The 11,606-nt window shown below is 37.4% G+C and overlaps 1 protein-coding gene across 1 annotated transcript; it reads right to left on the reverse strand.

Moving 5' to 3' along the window:
* Positions 1–669: 669 nt before the first annotated feature.
* HTA9 (histone H2A protein 9) lies at positions 670–11,605 on the reverse strand. The gene is made up of 2 exons (XM_088972360.1): positions 11,339–11,605; positions 670–1,202 (listed from the first exon to the last, which is right to left on the reverse strand). The coding sequence occupies exons 1-2, from the start codon at positions 11,450–11,452 to the stop codon at positions 906–908; spliced, it is 411 nt and encodes a 136-aa protein (XP_088828486.1). The 5' UTR covers positions 11,453–11,605; the 3' UTR covers positions 670–905.
* Between the last annotated feature and the right edge of the window lies 1 nt (position 11,606).

An 11,606-nucleotide genomic window follows, 5' to 3' on the forward strand; every position in this document is an offset into this window, starting at 1 on the left:
GTAAGAGTCAATAAATATTAATGGATTTAACCTTAAATTTAAGATTTAATGAGAGGGACTTGAACAAGGAAAAAAATGGTTGTTTAAATTACATTTTTGTCCTTATAATTAAAGAGCTACCAAATTCAAATATTGGGGTATTTTAGTGAAACAAAAGTTTCACTCTCATTCACACTTTTAAGTTTTAATAGTAGTAAAGATAATTGAAACAAAAAAAAAAGAAATATTTAGTCCATTCCGAAAAACCTACAGGTACTTTTAAATATTTTACCCATGATTTTGTACATGGTGTTTCATATCAATATGACATACACACATGGAAGTGATGAAACAATAAAAAAAGACTAATAGTAGTGGTCATGACCAACATTAGAGTTTCCAACTCTTGGCATGATTTTACTTTTTTTGTTTTGAATATTAATAGATGCCCAAACTTGTTAGATTTATAGCAGTGGTCTAACCACAGACATATATCTAATTGCATTGGTGGTCAAAACTTGTTAGATTTATGGATTTTTCAAAACATGGAAAAAATCCCAAAAAATATAAAAATGTTTTTTTTATATATTATAAATGTTATTCATTGCCGGAAAGAACTATAATATGATCTATTTCGACTACGAAACAAAAATTAAAAGCAACGAAATAAGATAAAACAAAGATCAAGTATGCCCAGCAAAAAAAAAAATTTGCACAATTTAGAGTCACATGGAGATTAACAAATCCTATCTGTCTAACAAAAACTAAGAATATAACCAAGATTAAAGCAAAAAGATGATGAGCAGCATTCAGGGTAGCCTCAATCCATAAACCATGGAAAATCTTCAATGTACACAACCAAAATACGTACAAGGCCTTCTCAATGATTCTCATTCATTATCCATAACATGAGAGCATAAGTCATGCTAGTCCTTGGAGGACTTGTTGATCAAAGACTTGTGAATGTGCGGAATCACACCTCCACCAGCTATGGTTCCTTTGATCAGAGTATCAAGTTCTTCGTCTCCTCTGATGGCAAGTTGCAAATGCCTTGGTGTTATACGTTTAACTTTCAGATCCTTGCTGGCATTGCCTGCCAATTCCAACACTTCTGCAGTAAGATACTCCAAAATAGCTGCACAGTACACAGCAGCTGTTGCCCCTACCCTTCCATTTGCTGTAATCCTTGATTTCAGGAGACGATGGATACGACCAACTGGAAACTGCAGTATTATGATATACACAGAGCAGACCATTAGAGGAAGAGATATGCAACAAATATGCCAACAAAACGAATCTGGATTTGCTCTTCAAAGAGCGTGCCTCACACCAACTTCACAGCTCTTTCTGTTGTGCATTGAGAACATCTCCCATACTTGATGTTGTAATTCATGGGAAGATATGCCCAATGCACGGCCACAATGTACTCTGAGTTTGGTGTGAGGCACCCTCTGTGAGGAGCAAATCTGATTCCCAACAAAACATGCTTAAGTTTTTATAACGAGTGCACTTGCAAATTAGGAAAAAAAACAGCATGTAACTTTACAGTGGATTCTTGTGTCCTGGGAAACAAAAACAATGACTTCCCCATAAAATGGGGAGGCAGGAAGCATGTCAGAAACTAATAAACATAAACAGAACAAACAAGGTAGGACCGAAGTGTTCCTTGGGCATTTTACATATATTGTCCATTTTCCAAATATAAAAAAAGGTAGGACTGATTCTTGTTTCTCTCTGTCTCTCTCTTGCAAATTTTCAAGCACCATTTTTCTTCTTTGCTTCTGGCAGGTAGTGCAGAATAGATTAGGAATATTTTCCCTAGTGAAGTTGCAACCTGAAGAAAAAACTTCACAATAATATTCAACAAGGATTTTTTTTTTTGGTAATAAAATAAAATTTAGGCCAAGTTTTGTTTATCCTAATAAGCGCTTATGGGTGTTTGGTGAAAAAGCACTTATTTCAAACAGGGGTAGTATAGGCGTTTTTAAAGTGTTGTGGCAGACCAAAACTGGCCAGAAAAGATATAAGCATTTACGAATAAGCTCAAAATTTGGGTTTCTTGAATAAGTGCATATTCCTAAAAATAAGCACTTATTCAGGCTTATTTCCCAAATGCAAATAAGTGTTTATTGGAGTGGTCCTGGCCCAAAATAAGTGCTTATTCGAATAAGCTCTCCCAAACATGGGCTTAATAAAAGAACAAAGAGATATTACAGGGAAAGTGACCAGAAGTCACCCAACAGAGAAGAAAAAGAAGAGATAAAAGAAAGATATTACAAGACATGTAGAAGATAGTTCTGGTGAATCTCAAAAAAGTTGTCCTTTATGGTTCTAAAGAATCTAAGTTCTAAACATTGGATTTCACTGCTTCTGGCTCAACCAAGATATACTTAATTTGACAAAAACTTTAGCCCAGCCATTTGGGAAGTTGCCTACAGAATCCTGCTTTTTCATTTCACTCAATCAAGGGCCATAATGTTGGTTAAATAATGACTTCTCATATCTTATTTTTTTTCTTTTTTTTTTTTTTGATTTCTTTCAGAGGGCTACACAACGGGGGGTAGCCCATCCCCCAACCCAATAGCTCCCCCAACCCAGGTGCAGGCGGGATTCGGTCCCAAAGTCTCCACTACAACCAGCAGGAGACCTTACCAACCTGCTGGTTGGTGGCACCTTGCACTTCTCATGTCTTCTATCAATACTTCAATCCACATCCTTTCTGGCTCAACCAAGATATATGGTGCTCCGAATGAAAGTAACAATTTGATCCATCATACTCCTTTGTCCTACCAGATCCAGAAAAAGCATATGATTGTTTTAACTCAACCAGATCCAATCCAGTCTAGCAATTTCCTTGGCAAGAAGGATGCCCCTGGATCATAAAGGTATTCCAAAAGTTGAAGACTTCTCCAATGACCACAAAAATCTCCACCACTCTGCATGGACCATTCCCAGTCTACAGAAAAGAATAACCAACAAAATACCAATATGAGTGATTCCAATTCCCAAGTGACAGCATTCTCGTGGCCACGGTTCCATACACATCAAAGATGAATAAACATGCCAGGCAAGTCTCCAATTAATATTGTTATTCTGAAATTTATGACAAGCGGATCACATCCTATAGGCAACACACAAAATGCAAATCATGTCTAACTCAATCACAATATCCAAAAAATCAATCACTTGATAGAAAACAAAATGCAGTTCAAATCATGGTCATTCTAATCAAGACACTCGTAACCAATAATACATCAATCAAGGATCAAAGAAAGAAGTGTGTGGTGGTCGGGGGGGAGGGGAAGCTCCTTCAGGTGGACACCTAGATCAGCAAAATGTTACTGATGCACTGGCGGGAGAAATGGTTTCAAGGGAGAATTTGGTATGGGGGGCATCAAGCAAGGGGAAATTTTAAATAAAGTCGGATTTTCTGCTTTTTTTTATGTAATGTCAGCTTTTGGCTATTGTAAAAGTTGTCTCGCTTCAATCTCTTGAAAGTGAGTTTTTTTTTTTTTATCAATGACTGTGAAGTTTCATTAATATAGAAAAGTAAAATATGATACACCATAATATACAAACAGTGAGAGATAAACCCTCTTATCTCTCCCCACAAAGCTTGTTCATAATTTTATAGTTGTGCCCAAAATAGTTGATCTATTTCCACCCCTTGTTTGGCTAGTACATCAGCTAATGAATTAGCACTTCCATATTTTTCTATACTCAGTAATAAGATATTGATTGTAGTGATGATTAAAAAATGTCTAAATTTTGCACTGTAATAACCATCCATGTCACTAGTCCTCATCCATGCACTTCACCGACCAATTTTATTCAACAAAATTCAATCCATATTCCATAGACAAGAAAACAATGTTTTCTTGTTTCACTCCTTATCCTTTTTGCTTTTACCATTTTTTTTTATTTTGCTTCTTTTCTCCACTCCCTCTTCATATACAGAAGGATCCCAATTCCAAAACTTCAACTTAGCCTTGCAGCATCATCAAAGATCGGCCCAGGTGGTTTTGGACTGCCAACTTGGGCTGTCTTCCATTTAAAACTCTCTTCAAGAAGGAAATCGAATGAGGAAAGTTCAGATCCACAAAGTCTCTCCAAGACTTCTTATTTCTTAACACCATATATGAGAAGATTTGTGTGTCATGAGTAAATACCAATCACATAAATATTAACTCAAATTGAGGAAAAGAGAGTTGCTTACCAAAAAAATCGAGGAAAAGAGAGAACTAAAAGGACATAGAGAATTAATTCTTTATATGCATACATATTAACTCAATCATGCCAAAGAGAGTTATACAAGAATAGGTTCAAAGAAGATAGACATCACACATGATTTAACCAACTAAATATAAAGCCATGGTTCAACACATTATCAAATTTTCCTTGATATGAAATATACAACTCCTGATACTTTTGTCTGTTCTGAATACTAATTATGCATGGCTGATATGATCAGGGTCATTGCTTGCCGCAGTGGTAAAATCTCAGGCTGACAAGTGTGAGGAAATGGACTCAATTCTGAAAGCAGCTACTTTGTGCCAAAAAAGAATGCCAAAGATTAGGTAGCTGGTCCACCCCTCCTAAGACCCCAGAAAGTTGGAGTAATGACCCTTTTTGTTAGGATTAATATGATCCAAGGCTATTGACAACAAATTTAAGGGAAAAGTGACAATGAAATGAAGTTTTCAATAATCTAAGTCCAAAGTTTGGGTTTGTAGAGTGGAGCGAAGAGTAGCCACTTTGTGCCAAAAATGCCAAAGTTTTCAAGGGTCTAAGTCCAAGATTTCGGTTTGTTGAGCGAAGGGAAAGTCTAGGGAAGATGAATGACAGTTTGTCTAGGGTTCCATGCTGTATGATTTAATTAGGAAGCTAATTTAGAACTGAAATTCCTACAATGTGCAAAAGATTCTAAAAGGAGAAAACAAAAACAAAAAAAATCAATTATGTTGAGATTGAAATTAATCATTTTCTTTCCAAATCATTTCAAAAGAGTATTTAGGGTGATAAAATAAAAAAGGGGATTGAATTTGGAAGGGCTCTAAGATGGTTTGGCACAAAAGACAAGAATTCCTAAAATTAGAAACCCTTGAGAATTAGGGTTTAGTGGATTTTTTTTTATGAATAACGACAAAAAATTTTCATTAAAAGAAACACCACACTGTTCACAAAGTGAACAGCAGGCCAAAAGTACAGAGTTTGTTCCTATGCCAAGGAGCCCAAAAAACAAATTACAAATTACAACCGGCCCTGGACAACCCCATAGCCCATTCAAAGTTATCCTTTGCCACCCCAGCTCTTGCTAGTGAATCAGCCAAAGTATTAGCACTTCTGGGTACCCATATGAATGAGCTATTCAAGGTGGTACCTAAAAATTGTGCCTGTCTCACCATCAACCTGAATTTCCATGGCATCTCTTCTTGAGCTCTCATCCAGCAGATTATGGTATGACAACCTCTCTCCACCTCCACATCATTCCCTTCAAGGTCATCAACGTTAACCCTTGAATCAATGCTTATATTTCAGCCATCAGGGAGTTACTATATCCAATTGGGCCAGAAACTCCACATGCTATATTGCCATTGTGATCCCTTATAACACCCTCTACTCCCAAATTCCAATATCGAAGTTTAATTTTAGCTTACCCAAAGCTGGGGCAGTCCACCCTACTGCCCTTTGTTGCCTTCTAACTTAAAACTCAGCAACTTGCCACCCTCTTAGAATATTGATTTGAGAAATGCCCTTTAAGTCCTCGCTGTCAAAGCCCAATTAGCAACTCTTACTTATAATTAGTTTTAGTGAAAAATTTTGAAAATTGTTTTAATGGGATGAAAAAAGGAACATAAATTATGGGAGATGAGTTTTAAGCACGGCTTGACGATGGTGATTTAGAAAGAAGTTTCTCTCTCTAGATAAAAGTGTGTAAAAGTTGAGAGTTGAAGGAAATTGATATGAGACTTGCTCTGAATTAATTCAATCCTTTAGTTGATCTTGAATGGCGGCTTTTGATTGCTTTTTTCCAATTCATTGATGGTTGTTGGTGTCTTAAGTCACAGAGAGAGAGAGAGAGAGTAGGGACAGAAGGAGAAAACAATAGAACAAAAATCTAGGAATCACACCTAAGGTTCATAGAATCACTTTAAGACTTTGGAAGTCAATCACTAAGTCATACAAACAGAAAATGATCTCCAGATTTTTTTTTTTGAAAAGTGGTAAAAATGGTTGTATTGAAATAAACTATAAGAGGGTGAGTAACTCTCAGTATATACAAAAAGGTGCCTATGTGCCTATATATGCACAGAAGCCTTTACATTCAGCTCACTATACAAAATTAAAAAAAAAATCAGGAGAACCAATTATCAGTGAAATAACTGACTGGAATTCCTTTAAAAAGCCTAGAACCACCAGCCCAACTCTGCAATTCCGCTCCTTCCAAACTGCCCAACATATTGCAAAGGGAAGCAATTCCATAGTAATCTCCCCCTCTTGGAGAAAGAACCACATCTGCAAGAAAAAAGCAACTTAGAGAAAGTGGATGGAAGAGCCCAGTGCATCTGAAACAGCTGAAAAAAAGTGGCACCAAATCTGATGGGTGAAAGGACAATGAAGCAAAAGGAAAGAAGGTGAACTGATTCTGACTGTGCACCACAATGGCAACACCCAGTGCCCAGCACAAAGCCCCATCTTCCTTTTACAAAGGGACCCACCAAAGCATGAAATCAGGATTTTGGTTAAAAAAAATCCCATTCTTCTCCCCAGCCCACCACCAAGCATCTTCAGCCCCTGGATTGAGCTCTGCCTCATGCAATCTTCCCAACAGATCCAGTAAATGGGGAACCTCCCAAATTCCCAATTGTTCAGATTTCTCCAGCCCCGGATTGAGCTCAAAGATAGCTCCTTCCTTGTTGGAAGCAATTGCATAAAGGGAAGGATACAGCTTGCAAAGGGGCTGTTGATCTGAGCATCAGCAATTTATCTAAAAGTAAATACCATTACCTCTCCCTGGCTTGTATTTAATGTTTTGAAACTTGGGAAGCCTAGCCATGATTCCCTTCCACACACTAGTTACATAAGAAGATTGAGGTTCAAGGGAAACCCAATCCACTGGCGCTGCTCTATACTTGCCTTCAATCACCTGCCACCACAACTGAGTCCTTTCTTGCCATATCTCCATAGCCATTTATATAAAAAGGCCATCATTCATAGTTCTCAGATCTTTAATACAAGCCCCACCTTTCTCCTTGGGTTCACACACCAAATCTCCACAACTCATTAGCCATGTTTTGCAGCTTCACACATATACATAGATTGTCTAGGGTGAGCCAAACTCCTTCCTTAAAAAATTATGCTCATAATTGGCCCCATCTATCTGAGGTCCTTGGAGGAGTGGACTGGATATAGAACTATCTTTTGGCATAAATTTGCATAAAGTGGCTGCTCTCAAATTTGAACCCGCTTTCTCACACTTGTCATCTTGAGGTATGTCACTCATACTAAAACTTGAAAAACATAAATAAATAAATAGCTACTAAACTACTTTACCAATGATTCTTAACTTTTAAACACAACTAACTAAACTATAACTAAACAAATCAAGCTAATATAGGTTTGCCCCCACATAGAACATGTAAATTGGATTGAAAAAAAAAAAACTATTGTCTACTTACAAAAGTACATAAAAATCCAAAAAATAACTGCAAATTTGACTCTTTGGCTCCTGCACCAACTAATCTTCATCTACTATTTTTCTCATGTACATATATTACATGCATATTGATCCTAGAAATGGAAAACTGAATACTATGTGGATTATCTGGTTGTTTTGCCTGGTTGAGATCATTTCCAAGGCTTCTGGTGGTGGTTTGCTAATCCATGCTACCATTATGGAGATTTTTTTTGAAAAAAGGTAAGGTAAATCAGGCCACAAGCCCCCAACTGGGCTAACCCCTTCAACCCAACAAACAAAAGTAAGCTAATAAAGTATTAGCTTTATTTTCTTGAATGGGGATGGTTAGTACTTTATTGTTTTTAGAGGGTCTTTTTAAATAGTGGCTTTACATAGGGTGATGAGGTGCAGAGATGGTACCTTTTGTGTGCAAAACCCTGGCTCTTTTGCTTTGTGCTTTTTATTTCAATTTTGTGGGCTCTATGCCCATATAGCTCTTAAAAATGTACTTTTTCTACTTTAATATGTTTTTTCTTTCACTATCAAAACAAAAGCCTGTTTTTTTTTCCTGAAAAAGGAAGGGGAAAAACAAGAAATAAGAAACATGATGCTTAATAAAAGATTCTTCCTGACGATATAAAGCAATACTACCTTTGCCATTTCAAAGAGAAAAGGGGAAAATGTAACAAGATCAAAAAGAATTTTCTTCATGATTAAGCAGAAAAAAGTACAAAACTAAGATCTCCTTAGGGCTGTCAACAAGTCGGGTCTGGGCCGGAACCAGATAGAACTGGAACCAACCCGATAGGAAATATTGAGGACTCGGAACCGGCAGGGTCTATAATTTTCAGACCCAGAACCGAACTGATTGGTTCTCAGGATAATCTTGTCTGACCTGACGGACCCGATTGTAATAAATACATACATTTAATATATATTAAATATTATATATAATTTATTTAATATATATTATGTATTATATGAATATAGCTCGGGACTGGGTGGAACCAGTTCCGAACTGATAATAATGGGGACACTATATCAGGACCTGGAACCAAAACTGTCACAATCGGTTTGGGTCCGTTGGGTCAGCCCAACCCATTGACAGCCGTGGAACTCCCACAGCAGAGGTGATAAGAGAATCAAATCAAGTACACCTCCTCCCTTCCCAGATAGAAACCACTCAATGCTAAACCACAACGGCTGGCTTCCTAAAAGCCCTCCCAGTGCACACCTTCATCAGCTAAGAAATCCATAACTCTGTTAGATAATCTTCTGATCCAGTCACTCTTGAAGACAAGAATCTAGCTTCCCGAATATGGTTCTGGAGAGTCTATTGGCTACCTCAAGTATCCATCATCTTTCATCCATCTAGTCACCACTTGGGTTTCTCCTTCCACCTTGAATGAAGAGCATTCTAGTGAGAAAAGCAAGTGCAGCCCCTGCAGAAGTGACATAGTCTAAAGCCTGAACAAGTTTATTCTGCCAATGGGTCCAAACAAGCACTTCTTTTTTTTTTTGGGGGGGGGGGGGGGGTTAAAATGAGCACTTCAAGTTCTAGGAGATAACACAACTTCCTGATAGGCATATATTATTAAGTTCAAACATAGTGGTGTTACGCAGACCTGCTTGGCAAGGATTGTTCACAAACATATGGTAAGGATTTCTTGGAGCCTGAAACCATGTTCAACTCTATCCAAATCTCATTTTGTTTGCAATGAACCTTAACTGGCATATGTCTCAAAACTAGATGAGAACATTAGTTTTTCTCCATGGTGATTTATATGAAGAAGTACATATTTGTAAACAATGTAACCTCTAAATCCTGTGGTCCCTGGACAGAAGAATTAATTTTTTAGATAAACAACAGTAAATAGAATTTCATTAATGAGAGTGAACCATGTAATGATCAAATGGTTCTTACTCAGAGAACTTTTGGGTTTAGCTTAGGGTTTATTGGATCATCATGGTTCTAGTGTTTATAAAAAATAGTGATTCTGGTATGAATCTGAGGTCTCAATCGATTCACCTCAACAAGAGAACTTCTATCAATAAAGGGCAGCCCAATGCACAAGGTTCCCACCAATGCAGGGTTTGGGGAGGGATGGATGTACGCAGGCTTACCCCTGCACATACAGAAAAGCTGTTTCCAAGATTTGAACCCTGATCACCCAGGTCGCAATGGAGCAACCCAACCATTGTGCCAAGGCCCACCCTCAAGAGAACTTCTATCAAATATCAACAATAAACAATAATAAATTTACATTACACATAAATAAAAATCACAAATCAAATAAAAAATTGGGGGTAGAGAAAATTCAAGAGGCCTGTAACGATCAACATAAAGACAAACGAGCCAACTTGATATTTGGCATTATCATCACAAAGAGGAGTTTCATGTTGTTTAAGAGCTTTAAGAGTTCAACAGCAACATACATAATAACAGTATACTTCTCACCGGTCCAAGAAAACTTAGAAGTTAGAACTTCTAACATGATGTTTTTTTTTATTGGTAACATTGATGTGTTTATTAGAAGTCATAAACATTACTCCATTATCAAATGGGTGTCAGAATATCCTGCACTTGTTTATGCTGATAATATCATCATTTCAATGATGCAAAAAAGGGGATTGATAATCCGAAAACTTCATGGGGTAGAAGTTTACAATGAAAGATTTTTCAGTCCATGCAAGCTTAAAATCATCACATCTCCAGGATTCCCTATGCATCTTTAATACCTGTGAAAGAGTTTTAGCCATGGCATCATCTACCAGACACATGACCATCTTTTATTGCAGGGCTACATAGATGTTGATGGGACTGGTTCACCTGGGATCAGCATTCTGATATTGGCAATTGGACCTTCATTAGCGAAAATCCTTTATTGCTCTTTTTGGCTAAAGATAAAAACCATGCTTTGGCTCTCACTACTGTCAATTAGTATGAATTTGCAGTGTTGAAGATAAACCCTTTTCTTTTCAGCCTAGTGATTTAGTTGATTTAAGGATACGAGCCCAGCTCTGTGTCGTCAAAGTTCACACATTTTACCAGCTCAGCAAGTGGTTCCACCACTTAATTCCCAGAACATGAGGACTGATAATTACCAATTACAATGAGGCCAATATGATTTGGAAAACGGTAAGCCTGTAAAACTCCTACCTCGATTTCCTAATAAGTCAACGCCGTCGAACTTTTTAAACAGCAAATCGAAACAGAATTCAACAAATCAAACGAGTACAAGCAAAAGTCTTCCTCCAAACTCCTTTCTGCTTATAAAACGAAACTGTCTTCACTAATAATTCCACCAACATATCTCACCATCTAGAATGCCATCCTGAGGCTTTAGGCAATGAAATGTCTTTAGATCTTATAACTCGCATTCCCGTCTATTTTACAAAAGACCGTCTTTTCTAGCTTCATTAGGCTATGCTTTATCTTTGTCATCCTGCTAATGTTTCTCCACTTGTTTTATGGAAAGTTCAAACTGCAATTGTCAATATTCTTAGCTACCATGCACCCATGATGGGAAAAGAATCTCAGAAACAGAACAAGGAATCATGCATTCAAAAACCCTTGTAGGATTCGACCAAAGAGAAAGAAAGACACAAAATAATCGAACAAAAATGTCACCTAGTAAAGAGAACAGATATTTATATATAATATGGAGAGAGGGAAAGAACCTGCAATCCAGCTCGAGAAGAACGAGAGACGGGTTTCTTCTTGTCTTTGTCTTTATTCTCACCCAGGGCTGAGGATTTACCTGTAATAAAACCTTTCGCGCCTTTTCCTGACATCTTTCTCGCAAGAGATCAGAAGAGTACTCGATGATTCGCACACAGAAAACTAGTTTTTTGAAGCACGGCAAGAACGAGAGAGAGAGATGAAGAGCTTAGACCCGAAAAACGATCGGGCAGAGAAGCTTAATACCGGTACAATCATCAAATGACA

Source organism: Nelumbo lutea, chromosome 2 (genome assembly GCF_056320005.1).
Source record: "Nelumbo lutea isolate HS-2025 chromosome 2, American lotus-T2T, whole genome shotgun sequence".
In the NCBI taxonomy this organism is placed as follows: domain Eukaryota; kingdom Viridiplantae; phylum Streptophyta; class Magnoliopsida; order Proteales; family Nelumbonaceae; genus Nelumbo; species Nelumbo lutea.

Excerpts from the sequence above, each read along its gene's own strand:
- HTA9 (XM_088972360.1), bottom strand. The coding sequence starts at position 11,452 with ATGTCAGGAAAAGGCGCGAAAGGTTTTATTACAGGTAAATCCTCAGCC. Across the intron at positions 1,203-11,338 it reads CTTCTCGAGCTGGATTGCAG|TTTCCAGTTGGTCGTATCCA; the intron begins GTTCTTTCCCTC and ends ATAATACTGCAG.